Below are 18,377 nucleotides of genomic sequence, written 5' to 3'. Positions count from 1 at the left end.
ACAGAACACACCATGTTGTTATCAATGGAGAGACGTCTACAGACGTTAAAGTAACCTCTGGCGTGCCACAGGGGAGTGTTGTGGGACCATTGCTTTTCGCAATATTATAAATGACCTAGTAGATAGTGTCGGAAGTTCCATGCGGCTTTTCGCGGATGATGCTGTAGTATACAGAGAAGTTGCAGCATTAGAAAATTGTAGCGAAATGCAGGGAGATCTGCAGCGGATAGGCACTTGGGGCATGGATTGGCAACTGACCCTTAACATAGACAAATGTAATGTATTGCGAATACATAGAAAGAAGGATCCTTTATTGTATGATTATATGATAGCGGAACAAACACTGGTAGCAGTTACTTCTGTAAAATATCTGGGAGTATGCGTGCGGAACGATTTGAAGTGGAATGATCATATAAAATTAATTGTTGGTAAGGCGGGTACCAGGTTGAGATTCATTGGGAGAGTCCTTAGAAAATGTAGTCCATCAACAAAGGAGGTGGCTTACAAAACACTCGTTCGACCTATACTTGAGTATTGCTCGTCAGTGTGGGATCCGTACCAGATCGGGTTGACGGAGGAGATAGAGAAGATCCAAAGAAGAGCGGCGCGTTTCGTCACAGGGTTATTTGGTAACCGTGATAGCGTTACGGAGATGTTTAACAAACTCAAGTGGCAGACTCTGCAAGAGAGGCGCTCTGCATCGCGGTGTAGCTTGCTCGCCAGGTTTCGAGAGGGTGCGTTTCTGGATGAGGTATCGAATATATTGCTTCCCCCTACTTACACCTCCCGAGGAGATCACGAATGTAAAATTAGAGATTAGAGCGCGCACGGTGGCTTTCAGACAGTCGTTCTTCCCGCGAACCATACGCGACTGGAACAGGAAAGGGAGGTAATGACAGTGGCACGTAAAGTGCCCTCCGCCACACACCGTTGGGTGGCTTGCGGAGTATAAATGTAGATGTAGATGTAGATGTAGATGTAGTTAAATTGAAGTAGATAGCTCCTGTGAATTAGTGTGGGTGGAGGACATTTTAGGAACCGGAATAAAACAATAATTGCATCCTTGTACAGACCTTCCAACTCGCATGATACAACTTCTAAAAGGTTCAAAGAAAACTTGAGTCTCATTTCAAGCACGAACGCGATTCATATGATTATAGTTCGTGGTGATTTCAATTTACACTCGATATGTTGGCGAAAATACACCTTTAAACACGGAGGTATGCATGAAACATCACCCAGAAGAGTGCCAAAAGCATTCTCTTAAAATTAATTCAAGCAACTAGTTCATAAGCTCACTCGTATAGCATGCAGTTGTGAAAACACACTTGACCTCTTAGCAATAAGTAATCCTGAGCTAATAACGAGCATCAAAACGGATACAACAATTAGTGAGATTGAATATTGTAAGTCTCAAATCCTCCAAAAAAAGCAGATAAAAATTCACTTGATGCCTTCCTGAGAGACAATCTCCACTCCTTCTAAATTAACTATGTACGTTTAAGTGTAGACAAGATGTGGCTTGAATTCAATGAACTAGTATCGACAGCAACTGAGAGATTTATACCAAATAAATTATGAAACGATGGAGCTGACAATGGGTCAAAACACTGTTGCAGCAACAATGAAAAAAATACATGCCAAATTTAAACGAACGCAAGTTTCGCGATCTTTTTTTTCAGAAGCTCGAAATTTAGCGCGGACTTCAAAGCGAGATGCTTATAATAGTTTCTACAACGAAACATGGTCTCGAAATCTGGCAGAAAATCCAAAGAGATTCTGGTCGCATGTGACGTATGCTGACGGAAAGACACGATCAGTGCCTTCTCTGAGCAATAACAATGGAAATACAATCGATGACAGCGATGCTAAAGCAGAATTATTAAACACAGCTGTACGAAATTCCTTCACGAAAGAAGACGAAGTAAATATTTCAGAATTCGAGTCAAGAACAGCTGCCAACATGAGTAACTTAGTAGTATATATCCTCGGTGTAGTGAAGCAACTCAAATCACTTAATAAAAGCAAGTCTTCCCGTTCAGATTGTAAACCAGTTAGGTTCCTTTCAGAGTATGCTGATACAATAGCTTCATACTTAACAATCATTTACTACTGCTCGCTGGGCGAAAGATCCGTACCCAAAGGCTGGAAAATTGCACAGGTCACAACAAGAAAGGCAACAGGAGTAATCCACTAATATATATGTAGCAGGATTTTGGACCGTGTGTTGGAACATTGTGAATTACCTCTAAGAGAACGGTCTATTGACATATAGTCTACAAGGATCTAGAAAACACAGTTATAGTGAGACACAACTAGCTTTTTACTCACATGAAATGATGAATGCTATCGACAAAGTATTTCAAACTGGTTCCACATTTCAAGATTACCAGAACGCTTTTGACACAATACCTCACAAGCGGCTTGTAATCAAATTACGTTCTTATAGAATATCGCGTGAGTCATGCGACTGGATTGCTGATTTACTTTCAGTGAGATCACAGTTTGTAGGAATTGAGTTAAACAAAAGTGATTTCCGGCGTTCCTCAAGGTGGTGTTATAGGCCCTCTGTTGTTCCTTATATACAGGTATATAAACTTTTTAGGAGACAATCTGAGCAGACATCTTACATTGTTTGCGGATGATGCTGTCGTTTGTCGTCTAGAAAGGACAGCAGAAGAAAAAACCAGTTGTAAAACGATTTTGATAAGATGTCCGTATAGTGCGAAAATTGGAAATTGGCCCTAAATAAGGAAATTTGGGAGGTCATCCACATGAATGCAAAAAGGAATCCGTTAAACTTAGATTACTCGATAAATCAATCAAGTCGAAAGGCCGTAAATTCAACGAAATACTTAGGAAATGCAATTATGAATTGGAAGGAACACAAAGAAAATGTTGTGATGAAGGCGAACGAAAGACAGCGTTTTATGTCAGCACACTTAGAAAATGTAACAGATCTGCTAAACAGACGGCCTACACAACGCTTGTCCGTTCTCTTTCGAGTGCTGCTGCGCCGTGTGGGATCCTTACCAGATAGGACTAACGGAGTACATCGAGAAAGTTCAAAGAAAAACAGCACGTTTTGTATTATCAAGAAATAGGGAAGAGAGTATCACGGACGTAATACATGATTTGAGATGGATATCATTAGAACAAAGGCGTTTCTCGTTACGGTGGGATCTTCTCACGTAACTTGAGTCACCAACTTTCTCCTCCGAATGCGAAAATGTTTTGTTGACGCCAACTTACATAGGAAGGAACGATTATCATAATAAATTAAGGAAAATCAGAGCTATCACGGAAAGCAATTGGGGTTCGTTTTTTTCACTTTCTGGAATAATAGAGAATTATAGTCAAGTTGGTTCGATGAATCGTCAGCTAGGCACTTAAGTGTGATTAGCAGAGTAGCCACGTAGACGTAGATGCAGGTGAATGAAGAGACAGAGAGTTAACATGTGTTATGTGATCTGAGGCTTTCCCTGCATATACAGGGTGTTACAAAAAGGTACGGCCAAACTTTCAGGAAACATTCCTCACACGCAAATAAAGAAAATATGTTATGTGGACATGTGTCCGGAAACGCTTAATTTCCATGTTAGAGCTCATTTTACTTCCGTCAGTATGTACTGTACTTCCTCGATTCATCGCCAGTTGGCCCAATTGAAGGAAGGTAATGTTGACTTCGGTGCTTGTGTTGACATGTGACTCATTGCTCTACAGTACTAGCATCAAGCACATCAGTACGTAGCATCAACAGGTTAGTGTTCATCACGAACGTGGTTTTGCAGTCAGTGCAATGTTTACAAATGCGAAGTTGGCAGATTTGATGTATGGATCAGCACGGGGCAATAGCCGTGGCGCGGTACGTTTGTATCGAGACAGATTTCCAGAACGAAGGTGTCCCGACAGGAATACGTTCGAAGCAATTGATCGGCGTCTTAGGGAGCACGGAACATTCCAGCCTACGACTCGCGACTGGGGAAGACCTAGAACGACGAGGACACCTTCAATGGACGAGGCAATTCTTCGTGCAGTTGACGATAACCCTAATGTCAGCGTCAGAGAAGTTGCTGCTGTACAAGGTAACGTTGACCACGTCACTGTATGGAGAGTACTACGGGAGAACCAGTTGTTTCCGCACCATGTACAGCGTGTGCAGGCACTATCAGCAGCTAATGGCCTCCACGGGTACACTTCTGCGAATGGTTCATCCAACAATGTGTCAATCCTCATTTCAGTGCAAATGTTCTCTTTATGGATGAGGCTTCATTACAACGTGATCAAATTGTAAATTTTCACAATCAACATGTGTGGGCTGACGAGAATCCGCACGCAATTGTGCAATCACGTCATCAACACAGATTTTCTGTGAACGTTTGGGCAGGCATTGTTGGTGATGTCTTGATTGGGCCCCATGTTCTTCCACCTAAGCTCAATGGAGCACGTTATCATGATTTCATACGGGATACTCTACCTGTGCTGCTAGAACATGTGCCTTTACAAGAACGACACAACATGTGGTTCACGCACGATGGAGCTCCTGCACATTTCAGTCGAAGTGTTCGTACGCTTCTCAACAACAGATTCGGTGACCGATGGATTGGTAGAGGCGGACCAATTCCATGGCCTCCACGCTCCCCTGACCTCAACCTTCTTGACTTTCATTTATGGGGGCATTTGAAAGCTCTTGTCTACGCAACCCCGGTACCAAATGTAGAGACTCTTCGTGCTCGTATTGTGGACGGCTGTGATACAATACGCCATTCTCCAGGGCTGCATCAGCGCATCAGGGATTCCATGCGACGGAGGGTGGATGCATGTATCCTCGCTAACGGAGGACATTTTGAACATTTCCTGTAACAAAGTGTTTGAATTCACGCTGGTACGTTCTGTTGCTGTGTGTTTCCATTCCATGATTAATGTGATTTGAAGAGAAGTAATAAAATGAGCTGTAACATGGAAAGTAAGCGTTTCCGGACACATGTCCACATAACATATTTTCTTTCTTTGTGTGTGAGGGATGTTTCCTGAAAGTTTGGCCGTACCTTTTTGTAACGCCCTGTATGCTCTTTGAAGGGTTCTCGTGTGTCCACGAGGTTACGAACTTCTAATACCCACGTGAAGGCAGAGGATCACGATATCTGTGATATTCCTGGAATCTACAATAGGTTGTGTTCTGTTGACCTTTTACGTAGAGCTTCTTGTAAAGACAGAACCCACACAACTACACGGAGTACCCCACGGTCTGCCCCAACGATCGGAAGGCAGTCAAATTTGCACGTATCTCTTTTATTATCCATAACACGTGAGACTGTCCCACTGTCAATGCACAATGTTAAAAAAATGATGGCCGCGAGTTATTTCACGCTGTTGCATTGGGTGAGCACTCCCTCTCCAACATGACTGCCACTTTGCCACCATTGTGGTACAAAAGAAGCGATAGAAACGAATTGAGAATGATTCCATTATTGGTTACTTTCACTTTTGGTGAACCTAAAATAAAGTTGCTGCAGGACATTTCAGACATTTCGATAGGACAAAATTCAGCAAGTGTAACTACAGCAGGGATTCTGAGACGATAGTCTCATTGGACGTGACAGCTCCAAAGAAATTCTTTCGAGACGACGTTGTTTGGGACTAATTTATTCCTCCATAAATATATCGTACAAGAATGATTCTGAATCTATTGTCTTCAGCTTATTTTCATGGCCATTACAACACATAAAGAGAGCACAATAACACATTTAAAAAGTTTTCAGCTAGCTAGTGTCATATTTCCAGATAATCACCCCAACTTTCGACAGCGACGAACGAAATAGGTGGCTGACAAAACTCCGTTCGACCATTACTTGAATATTGCTCGTCAGTATGGGATCCGTACCAGATAGGATTGATACAGAAAGTAGGGAAGATCCAAGGAAGAGCAGCGCGTTTCGCTACAGGTTCTTTTAGTAAGCACGAAAGCGTCACAGAGATGATCAAACAGCTGCAGTGGCAGAAAATGCAAGAGAGGCGCTGTGCATCACGGTGTGGTTTACCGTCAAAGTTCGGAGAGTGTACGTTGCTAACAGAGTCAAAAAATTACTTCTTCTCGTGTATATCTCGCGAAAGGTCGTGAAGATAATATCAGAGAGTTTGGAGCAATCGTTCTTTCCATTCACGACGGAAACAGGATAGTTGGGAAGCGACAATGGTGCACAAAATGTCCTCCGCGACACACTTGAAGGTGCCTTGCGAACTAAAGATGTTGATGCAGAAGCCTGTATATCGCAGTCGTAAAAATTTTGACAACTGAGGCTAGCCACTGTCTTACAGCTTCGACAACAGCATCTCAGCCGAGAAAGTGTTGGCGACGCAGTCCATAGGCCCAGAGACATGGAAGCCTGAAGACACTACATCAAGACTGTTCGATGGATTTAGTTGGGCAGTCCATCCAAATGTGTCAATAAATTCCGTTCAAATGGTTCAAATGGCTCTGAGCACTATGGGACTCAACTGCTGTGGTCATCAGTCCCCTAGAACTTAGAACTACTTAAACCTAACTAACCTAAGGACATCACACACATCCATGCCCGAGGCAGGATTCGAACCTGCGACCGCAGCAGCAGCGCGGCTCCGGACTGGAGCGCCTAGAACCGCACGACCACAGCGGCCGGCAATAAATTCCGTCGACGCAGAACTATTGTGGATCTAGCGTTATCGCATTATGCACGGAAGTTATTCTCTTGCCTCATTCTCAGTGGTGTCTTGTAATGTTGTGACTCGACAGTTGCTTTAGACTCCGGTTTTTCCAAAATACTAAACCCGCTTACCCATATCCCCAGAGATGGCTGCATCTTGAATTTCTGCTTTGTTGTACAATTCACATTTCGCCCATTCCGGAAATAACTTATGGTGGCTACATCTAATTGAAACGTTAATGACGAAGGTCTTCAGAAAGGTACAAAAATGTTTCCATTCGACGATATTTTGGTCTGGTGCAAGCATCTGTGGGATGCATCTCGCACAGACTGCGCGGTAAACAACGTCTCGTAACATTTCGTCTAAAGCGTTACAGTCGACATTTAAGGCTGAACACATAATTACTTACTCGCACTCAATCACCACGGCCGAGTTTATAGAGACGTTGTTCATTATGATGGATGGAAGCTGAGCGTGTTCGATAGTGGTTTAAGTGCACTGCCTTGCACTACATACGTCTGTTGAATTATCTCCACACACTCTTATCACTCGTTGATAGATATTAGTGGACGCAATTTGCCCAGTAGCGAGGAGTGCAATGACACGTATCTACACTGCCGGAAAAAAAATTAGTACACCCTTGTAGAGCTCTCCAGTTCACTCGAGCTGGGACACACATATTAGTACGTTGTACAGTCACCACAGCTGATATTGCAAGCGCTGACTCTGGCATCCAGTCTATCGTACAAATGGCGAATACTGTTCTGGGATACATTATGCCCCGTCTGCTCGACCTGTCCACATAGATCTATAAGAGTTGTTGGTTGACGAGTCGCACGAGTCAATTCTTGTGCCATAGACGTAGTCTGGAGATCACACTGGCCAGGGAAGTTTCCGCCCATCTTATAGGGCACGTTGAGTCTCACGGTCAGTGAGTGGACGAGCATGATCTGTTGGAATAACACGTCACCTTCCTGTCACAAAAACAGCACAAGAATGGGTCACTGCATTCTGTATGTATCAAGCGCGGTTAACGTCCCCCCCCCCCCCCCGCCCCAGAGATACCAAAAGTGACTGAGTGTAGTCACTTGGAGAACCCCAGACCATAAGGCCTGGGGTGGGGCGGCCAGTGTGGCTTGGATGAATACAGTCTACGAGACGGTGCTCACTAGTTCTGTGTCTTACTCGCAAACGACCATCACTTGCGTGCAGGCAGGATCTGCTTTAGTCGCTGAAGACCACGTCGCGCCATTCCATCTCCCGAGTGATCCTCTAAGGCGCCAGGCGAGTCGTGCACGTTTATGCTGTAGCATAAGTGGAATATGGGCTAGAGCTGTGTGTGTGTCCGTAGTCCCATTGCTAATAACTGGTCTGCAACCGTGTTGACATGTCTGGGCTAATAACCCATTTTCTTGCACTTTCGTAACTGTACGATCTACCACTGCTGTCCTTACAATACGACGATCCTGGTCGGCGTCTTTGCAGCATGGATGTACAGAAACTCATTTACGGGTGTGAGAATGATCATGTAACCACTGATAGCAACAACGTTGAACAACTGCGGTAGTACGTCCAACTCGTGTGCCACTTCTCCGAAAGAGCTATCCTGCTATTCAGAAAGCCACAGTTCGAACTCCCTTAATTGGCTATAGCAAGCACGATTGCGTCTCCATGGTATGACTGCCTGCCTGCTTGCTTCACACTTTTGGATCTCACCGAGCCTTCTGGCTGTGAGCACTCTCTATTGAAAGGTAGACACAGATGTTGTGCTCTGTTAGTTATGCCACAACGCTCTCTGTTGTCGGACCACGTTGAAACCATTATCAGTACATATACTATCCCCTAGGTCGGTTTCCTAAACTGACAAACGTCTGGGAGAGCGGTGTCCTGACCACGTGCCCCTCCATTTCGCATCGAGTGACGCCTGTGGGCTGAGGATGACACGGCGGCCTGTCGGTACTGTTGGACCTTCACGGCCTGTTCGGGTAGAGTTTAGTTTTCTTTACTATCCTCCAGATGGCAAATGTCGTCATTGGATAAAAATCGACATAGTCTTTCCAGATGTACTGATTTTTTATTCTGGCAGTGTGTTTTACATGTACTTCGATGTCTGACGTAGTACTGTAACTCTCGCCTACTGGTGTCACAGGACAACGCAAACAACATGACAGCAGTGGGATGAAGTAAAAATTAGGAGTACATCAACATAGCTTGGCTCGGAAACTCAAAGTCAACGAAAAAAATAATAAGGAGTAGTTAATTACGACACTCTACATGCTGTAAAGAGGACGCAATTCACAATATGTTTTGTGGAATGTATTATTCTCTAGCTTGACTGAGCTCCAAGATATCGCCTTGAAGAAACTAAAACGAAACATCTTCTCTGTATTTACTGATCACACATCCGCAACAGCCAAGAGATTCTGCGCAATGTCTTACTGAGCGACATTCCTGTAGGGCTGTGGTGAAACTCTGCATGTCTTTATCTTTCAGTGTAGTTACCTGAAGGGATAAGTCACGTAACTACAACTATCAACAACAACACCGTACTGGCTTTGTTTCAGGGAACGACTGCCTGAACCTCTTGCTATGCGGAGAACCCCTAAATTTGAACTTTCAAATTCTCCTCTTTCAAATGGCTCTGAGCACTATGGGACTTAACAGTCCCCTAGAACTTAGAACTACTTAAACCTAACTAACCTAAAGACAGCACACAACACCCAGTCATCACGAGGCAGAGAAAATCCCTGACCTCGCCGGGAATCGAACCCGGGAACCCGGAACCCGGGCGTGGGAAGCGAGAACGCTACCGCACGACCACGAGCTGCGGACTCCTCCTCTTTCTTCTGGTGCTATCATCATCAGTTCATGGCTACTGTTGGTGGCTGTTTATAGACGTTCGAATGCGAACAATAGTTTTAATTTCTGTATATAGCAGATTGCCAGATTTCCGCAAGTACTCGAACATTGGTTCAATTTCTGAATCCAGATAGATACTCCGCAAACCGATGTGAGCGCACTGCAGGAGGTGCTTAGCATTTTCTAATCGTATATGGAGTGCGGGAAGAATGCCTCTGTGCGTGCAGTGATTGCAATCTTGTCATCACCGTTGCTAAGGGAACGATATGTACCAGGCTTGAGAATATATGTAGATTATTCACTCAATGCCGGTTCTTGAAATTTTAAAGAGGGATTTCGCAGTACGATTTGCGTCCAACTTAAAGAGTCTAACAGTTCAGATTCCCCATAATTTCCGTGACGCGTTCTTGTGAATCAAACAAATCTGAGACCAATCCTGGCGCCATTCTTTGTATACGTTCCTCGTATTTGGTATGTGTCGTACACACGTAAGCAATAGTCTAAGATGGGATTCACAAGATATTTGTACGCACTTTTCACCGTAGAGTATGTTTTTACAGTATCTTGGCAATGAACTGAAGTCCGCGGCCAGCCTATGTAATCATTCCATTTCATATCCCTGCAAATCGTTAACCCCAGGTGTTTGTCTCACTTGAGTGTCTCTGTGAATTGTAGTAGTAGGATGCATCTTTTTTTTTTTTAGTTTAGTGAACTGCATAACCCGACGTATCTATACTTTTACAGTAAGTTGTACCACTTCGAATACTTATCAAGATGTGATTGAGCATTTAGAAGCCTTTTTGAGACAGTATGTGATTACAGATAACTGAATCATCAGCAAAAAAGTGTGAGGTTATTGCTAAGACATTAATATGGAACATGAAGGGAAAACGTCTCGACACATTTTTCTGTTGCACGCCTGAACTTATTACGTTTTACCTCTAGTGGGCCTGGTGCATCCAGCAAGAAGAAAATGTACTGAGACTTCTTAAAGCAGTTATTTTGTTCTGAGTAACCGTAAAGGAAGTAACTCTCATTAGCCAAACACGAAGCCGGAAATTTCAGCTGCGCATGCACCTGCGCCGCACGGAGTGGCCGCGCGGATTGAGGCGTCATGTCACGGACTGCGCGGCCCCTCCCACCGGAGGTTCGAGTCCTCCCTCGGGCATGGGTTATTTTATGTAGTGTGTAAGTCTAGGGACCGATGACCTAAGCAGTTTGGTCCCTTAGGAACTCACACACATTTGAACATGCAGCGGCGGACAGTACCTGTTGCTCAGTTCCGTTGACGAAGGAAAACCGGCAACCCTCCAGTGGCTCCACGTCTTTCATTTCATTGCACGTGAGGCTGCCGATGTCAATCTCCTTGTATCGGATCTCACTGGCTGCTGAAGTTGGTAAGATGAGCAAGGCGAGCGCCAGAGGCGGGACCCACGTGGCAGCCATGGCCGGCGTCGCCCAGCTGCTGCGACACTGCAGCCACAGCGCTGGCTGCCCGGAACGTGGTCTGCGGGAGAGCCTCCCCCACCTCCGTGCCTGGTGAGCGAGGTCGTGCTCTCCCCTCCTCCTGCCCGTCACCGACGTCACTCTTACGTAGCGGTAGGGACAGCTGTGCGGCCTCCAGAACTGGTTACACGGGAACTGCACCTCACAAGACGTCTCTGTCCATCCGTACGTTTGGCGCATAGGTGCGGATCCAGAGTTCGGTTCTGGAAAGCGTGCGTGTGTGTGTGTGTGTGTGTGTGTGTGTGTGTGTGTGTGTGTTCACACAGGTGTGGAGGGAGGGAGAGGAGGAAGACATGGTTCACCGCTGCCTCTGTCTCCCCTCCTCCCAAGACTTGCCGTCACACCCACTTTTAATAATACTAATTTCTTTACACCGGAGAATAATACGTTACTTTAGAATAACGCCCAAGTTACCACAATAAGGAAATATTAGTCTTTGGAAAGCCGAAAATTTGAGAATTGTATGTGTCTTGCAATTATTTTGAAAATAATAAGGGGAAAAATCTTTCACATCTTCGATAATGTCAGAATTTACACAATATAAAATCGAAGTTAACAGCATTTCACCAAGGACTACAACACTGAACAGATGTCAGCAAAATCTGACTATACGACCGTGTAAATGAGGAGAACGCTTAAATAAATTCATTTTCGATGTTAGGCCCTGTCCATGTGAAGCGCTAAAAACAGTGATGCAGCCTGGTAACCAAGACGATTTTATTCAGATTCACGCCTGCCGTGGAATTATATGAAGAGAATGCTGTGCCCTTATCTTTCTGAATTGTTACTGGTCATGTCGCAGGCCCATCCACGTAGGCACGCCTTCAGGCGAGCAAATTAGAAGTATCCTGCGTCAAACGTAGATATTATGTTAAAGAAATCCGTGCCATTTTTGAGATAGTTTTCATGTTTATTTTCCAAAATCGAGTAGTGAAATTTCGAAACTAGTTTATGTAATAACGTAAATCTGTCTGATAGTTTTTGAGGAGGCGTGGGAGGCTAGGTAATTTCTCTGATGACCCGTTGGATTCCCCTTCATTGGTGGGAACTACGAAGGAAGCGGCAAGGAAGAATCTGAAAGCATTTGTACTACAAACGGATGTTAGAATTTAATAATACAAACATGGTGTATGTAAAAATTCAGAAACTTTAGGTATTTATTCTCGACATCAAAACATTGCAAAAAATTCATATAAACACGGGTCCATAGGTCCCTCTTTAGGGAGATTTGAAAGCATTTAATATTTACAGTAAAAAAATGAAACATTCATCAAATACGTTTATACATATCAAACTATTTATTATTCATGGTTAAAAAAGTGATACATTCACCAAAAATATTTACATTTTAAAAAGTTGCTCGAAGTGAAGAACTCTTGCTTCCATGTTTCCTGTGAACCAGTATTACAAACTTTGCTGATCGTTGTGAAAAATTAGTGCTTCGTTCCGTACTCAGGCGAATGCGTTTTGGATATGCTCCCTCACAGCGACTATGGTTACGGGAGTTGTATACATCAGACCGGCATGGCTGCTTGGCCGGCTGGTAGGCACGGTGCGACACGCCATAGCAGCTGCTTTTGGCCGACTAATACAGAGGCTTCCGGCACACCATTAATGAGTCAGTTAGTGGTACCATAATTATGTATCCTCTGCCAAACACAATCAGGTGGCTCGCGGAGTATCGATATAGATCTACTTGTAGACTCTGTGCAGCATCGGGACTGACTGCGGTCGGAGTGGTTGCACTCCTTCAGCCAGCCGCTGAGCTGTCGTCTGTGCGGCAAGTTTTATTCGTAGAGAGATCAGCCAGTTGCCCTCGAGCATGCTTTTATTGTGGTCTCTTCCGCTTCAGCCGTTTCCAGAAGAGGAGGTTTGTATCTGCTTGCTGTTGCTCGGTGCCTCCGCCGTCGGTATGCCGTGGCGCGGACGCCGGGGGGAACGGCTAGTCTTCTGCCTGTACGAACGCCACGCTGGAGAGTCGTCGCGGCCATAAGACTGTCTTGGCCAAGGCCGATAGCTCGCAACATGCGCAACGCCACAGTTTACACACTTAGGTATGTGCGTCCTTCATAGTGGCAGTTTAGTGCTCGCATAACTGCCGGGGCACTTGACGCATATTTCAGGGAAGGAGGAGCTGCAAACTGCCAGAGTAATGCGCCACCATCGTGTGTAGAGGTATATCATCAAGTACATCTGCATCTACATCTACATGAATACTACGAAATTCACGCTCAAGTAATTGGAACAGAGTTCATCGAAACACTTTCACACTGTTTCTCTACAGTTTCACTCTCTAACTCTTTCCGTACAAGTTCATTCTCTTATCTTATTACAATGTTTATTTCTCTCTATGTAAGTGGGCGTCGAAGAAATATGTTCACTTTCGGAAGAGAAAGTTCTGGAAACCAGAGGCTCAGACGACTCTGCGACTATAATGGTTGCAAATTCATCGACCTCCGTTATTGGGTGGAGAACTGTAGGGCCCCCCTAGACAGGTCAGGCGTGCACTACACACCGGAAGCAGCTACTAGGGTAGCAGAGTACGTGTGGCGTGCACACGGGGTTTTTTTTTAGGTTAGAGGGACCCCCCCTTGGGCGAAACGATAAAATACCTGACGGCTTACCAGAGAGGACAGTATCATCGTTGATAAAGAACGTCCGTCCTCAGAGACCAAAAACAGGAAAAGTTAACGTAATATTGGTAAACTGCAGGAGTATCCAGGGCAAGGTTCCTGAATTAGGATCTCTTATTGAAGGAAATAGTGCGCATATAGTATTAGGAACGGAAAGTTGGTTAAAACCGGAAGTGAACAGTAACGAAATCCTAGACACAGAATGGAATATATACCGCAAGGATACGATAAACGCCAATGGTGGAGGAGTATTTATAGCAGTAAAGAATTCAATAATATCCAGTGAAGTTATTAGCGAATGCGAATGTGAAATAATCTGGGTTAAGTTAAGTATCAAAGGTGGGTCAGATATGATAGTCGGATGCTTCTATAGACCACCTGCATCAGCAACCGTAGTAGTTGAGCGCTGCAGAGAGAATCTGCAGAACGTCGTGAAGAAGTTTCGTGATCATACTATTGTAATAGGGGGAGACTTCAATCTACCAGGTATAGAATGGGATAGTCACACAATCAGAACTGGAGCCAGGGACAGAGACTCTTGTGACATTATCCTGACTGCCTTGTCCGAGAATTACTTCGAGCAGATAGTTAGAGAACCAACTCGTGAAGCTAACGTTTTAGACCTCATAGCAACAAATAGACCGGAACTTTTCGACTCCGTGAATGTAGAAGAGGGTATCAGTGATCATAAGTCAGTGGTTGCATCAATGACTACAAGTGTAATAAGAAATGCCAAGAAAGGAAGGAAAATATATTTGCTTAACAAGAGTGATCGGGCACAAATCGCAGAATATCTGAGTGACCACCATCAAACGTTCATTTCTGAGGAAGAGGATGTGGAACAAAAATGGAAAAAATTCAGAAACATCGTCCAGTACGCCTTAGATAAGTTCGTACCGACTAAGGTCCAAAGCGAGGGGAAAGATCCACCGTGGTATAACAATCATGTACGAAAGGTACTACGGAAACAAAGAAAGCTTCATCATAGGTTTAAGAGTAGTCGAATCATAGCTGATAAGGAAAAGCTGAACGAAGCGAAAAAGAGCGTAAAGAGAGCAATGAGAGAAGCATTCAACGAATTCGAACATAAAACATTGGCAAACAATCTAAACAAGAACCCTAAAAAGTTTTGGTCATATGTAAAATCGGTAAGCGGATCTAAATCCCCTATTCAGTCACTCGTTGACCACGATGGCACCGAAACAGAGGACGACCGAAGAAAGGCAGAAATACTGAATTCAGTGTTCCGAAACTGTTTCACTGCGGAAAATCGTAACACGGTCCCTGACTTCAGCCGTCGCACGGACGCCAAAATGGAAAATATTGAAATAAACGATATCGGAATTGAAAAACAACTGCTATCACTTAGTAGCGGAAAAGCATCCGGACCAGACGAGATACCCTTAAGATTCTACAGTGATTATGCTAAAGAACTTGCTCCCTTTCTATCAGCAATTTATCGTAGATCGCTGGAAGAACGTAAAGTACCTAGCGACTGGAAGAAAGCGCAGGTCGTTCCCATTTTCAAGAAGGGTCATAAATCAGATGCGAATAATTATAGGCCTATTTCGCTTACGTCAATCTGTTGTAGAAAATGGAACATGTTTTGTGTTCTCGTATTATGACGTTCTTAGATAATACAAATCTCCTTCATCATAACCAACATGGATTCCGCAAACAGAGATCATGTGAAACTCAGCTCGCCCTATTTGCCCAAGAAATTCACAGCGCCGTAGACACTGGCGAGCAGATTGATGCCGTATTCCTGGACTTCAGGAAGGCATTTGATACGGTTCCGCACTTACGTTTAGTGAAAAAAATACGAGCTTACGGAATATCGGACCAGGTTTGTGATTGGATTCAGTATTTCCTAGAAGAAAGAACACAACATGTCATTCTTAACGGTTCAAAATCTGCAGATGTAGAGGTAATTTCGGGAGTACCGCAGGGAAGCGTGATAGGACCTTTATTGTTTACAATATACATAAATGACTTAGTTGACAACATCGGTAGCTCCGTGAGGCTATTTGCAGATGACACGGTTGTCTACAAGAAAGTAGCAACATCAGAAGACTCGTACGTACTCCAGGAGGACCTGCAGAGGATTAATGCATGGTGCGACAGCTGGCAGCTTTCCCTAAACGTAGATAAATGTAATACAATGCGCATACATAGGGGCAGAAATCCATTCCAGTACGATTATGCCATAGGTGGTAAATCATTGGAAGCGGTAACGACCGTAAAATACTTAGGAGTTACTATCCGGAGCGATCTGAAGTGGAATGATCACATAAAACAAATAGTGGGAAAAGCAGGCGCCAGGTTGAGATTCATAGGAAGAATTCTAAGAAAATGTGACTCATCGACGAAAGAAGTAGCTTACAAAACGCTTGTTCGTCCGATTCTTGAGTATTGCTCATGAGTATGGGACCCTTACCAGGTTGGATTAATAGAAGAGATAGACATGATCCAGCGAAAAGCAGCGCGATTCGTCATGGGGACATTTAGTCAGCGCGAGAGCGTTACGGAGATGCTGAACAAGCTCCAGTGGCGGACACTTCAAGAAAGGCGTTACGCAATACGAAGAGGTTTATTATCGAAATTACGAGAGAGCACATTCCGGGAAGAGATGGGCAACATATTACTACCGCCCACATATATCTCGCGTAATGATCACAACGAAAAGATCCGAGAAATTAGAGCAAATACGGAGACTTACAAGCAGTCGTTCTTCCCACGCACAATTCGTGAATGGAACAGGGAAGGGGGGATCAGATAGTGGTACAATAAGTACCCTCCGCCACACACCGTAAGGTGGCTCGCGGAGTATAGATGTAGATGTAGATGTAGAAATTTCGTGGCTGGCCGTTGTGGCCGAGCGGTTCTAGGCGCTTCAGTCTGGACAGTCTGGAACCGCGCGACCGCTACGGTCGCAGGTTCGAATCCTGCCTCGGGCATGGATGTGTGTGACGTCCTTAGGTTAGTTAGGTTTAAGTAGTTCTAAGTTCTAGGGGACTGATGACCTCAGATGTTAAGTCCCATAGTGCTCAGAGCCATTTGAACCATTTTTTTTTTTTTTTTTTTTGAAATTTCGTGACAAGCTCTTGCCGCAGCGACAAACGCCTTTGCCACTTCAGTTCACGTATCAAGCCCGCGACACTCTCTCCACTATTTCGTGATAATACGAGTACGAAACAAGCTGACCTTCTCTGAACGTTCTCGATTTCCTTCGTCAATCCTGTCTGCTACGGAAACCACACCGCACAGCAATACTCCAGCAGAGGAAATACGAGCGTAGAGTAAGCAGACTCTTTAGTACACCTGTTGCATCTTCTAAATGTTTCGACAATAAAACGGAATCTTTCGTTTGCCTTTCCAACAACATTATCTGTGAGATTGCTCCAATTGAAGTTGCTCGTAATTGTAGTTCCTAGTTACTGAATTGACAGCTTTAGATTTAAGGATTGCTTTTAGTACTCATGTTGATGAATTCCCACTACTCATTATTTAGTGTTAATTGTCGCTTTTACAACCATACAGATATCTTGTCTAAGCCATTTTGCAATTCTGGTAACTTTACGAGACGGAAAACGATCTAAGAGGTCTTCTTTATTCCTAAATCGTTTATACAGTTTAGGAACAGCCGAGGACTGATATATTTCCTCGGGGAACGCCAGATGACTTTCCGTCAATTACTACGAACTGTGACGTTTTTGGCCGGAAATGACGAATTCAGTAGCACCGCTGAGATGATGCTCCATGCCCATGCAATTTGATTAGAAGCCGCTTGTGGAGAACGCTCTCAAAAGTCCTTTGCAAACATAAATATGGAATCAATTTGTGAACCAAATAAAGCAACTCATTCATGAGAAACCGTATACATGTTTTTCCAGTAAGACCTTCCAAAACGAAGAGAGATGATGACGAATGATTACATTCCGCATTTGGAAACTGGATCTGTGCTGATATCTGTCCTATCGCACTTCATCGGGGTTTCATAAGCTCAGACGTAACTGTTACTGTGACTGAAAATCTCTTCATGTGGAAAGCCAGCCTTATCAGTGTTATGAACTCCAGAACATATCAAAGCGCCTAACTTCGCCTTGGCAGAAAATTATTCGTGGCCGAAAGTCTGCCTCATTTAACCCTTGCACCCGTTGAAGGTGATACAGGTACTGCAGATTTTCAGTCAGAATGTTCCCTTCTTGTAAATCTCCTTGTGCTAATTGATGGACTTTCATCCACAATAGGAAGACTCCATTCTTCGAGCTCAGGCATGGTCTCCCACCGTCTGCAATTCTCTTTCCAAATGAGCCTCTCGCAAACGTTGAGAATCTACAAACGTTCTTACACAAGGTAATTCAGGATAACGTTCAGCCTGAAATAAACGTTCTGCAACCGCTCTGCCATTTGCTAAGCTGTACATGTAGCGCATATTCGTCATTTCAGACACTGAAAACATCGTTGTGACGTATTGTATTGGAAGTTACTCAAATACCAATGGCAATAAGAGAAAATAAAATAACGGCTATGACTAACTGCAAACAATAATGGGAGGGGCATATTGCTAAGTTTCGTTCCGCTTGAGACTACTAATGTAATACAGTACTATATCATCCACATACTTCTTCAAGTACCTGTGTATGCAAAGTATTTGACGTTGATAATTGTATCAGATTACTCTTAATGATCTGA

At 44.0% G+C, this 18,377-nt stretch overlaps 1 protein-coding gene across 2 annotated transcripts in view; it reads right to left on the bottom strand.

Moving 5' to 3' along the window:
- Nucleotides 1–11,027, bottom strand: part of LOC124625673 (toll-like receptor 1) — a 134,320-nt gene extending 123,293 nt beyond the window's left edge. For both annotated transcript variants that reach the window (XM_047149188.1, XM_047149189.1), the window contains exon 1: nt 10,813–11,027. In XM_047149188.1, the coding sequence (XP_047005144.1) occupies nt 10,813–10,989 (177 nt within the window). In that variant the 5' untranslated portion in view covers nt 10,990–11,027. The remainder of the gene's footprint in view (nt 1–10,812) is intronic.
- Nucleotides 11,028–18,377: the final 7,350 nt, after the last annotated feature.

The sequence above is a fragment of the Schistocerca americana genome, chromosome 1 (assembly GCF_021461395.2).
Source record: "Schistocerca americana isolate TAMUIC-IGC-003095 chromosome 1, iqSchAmer2.1, whole genome shotgun sequence".
In the NCBI taxonomy this organism is placed as follows: domain Eukaryota; kingdom Metazoa; phylum Arthropoda; class Insecta; order Orthoptera; family Acrididae; genus Schistocerca; species Schistocerca americana.
The sequence above is the reverse complement of the archived record's forward strand: the minus strand, read 5'-3'. Positions and strand labels throughout refer to the sequence as shown.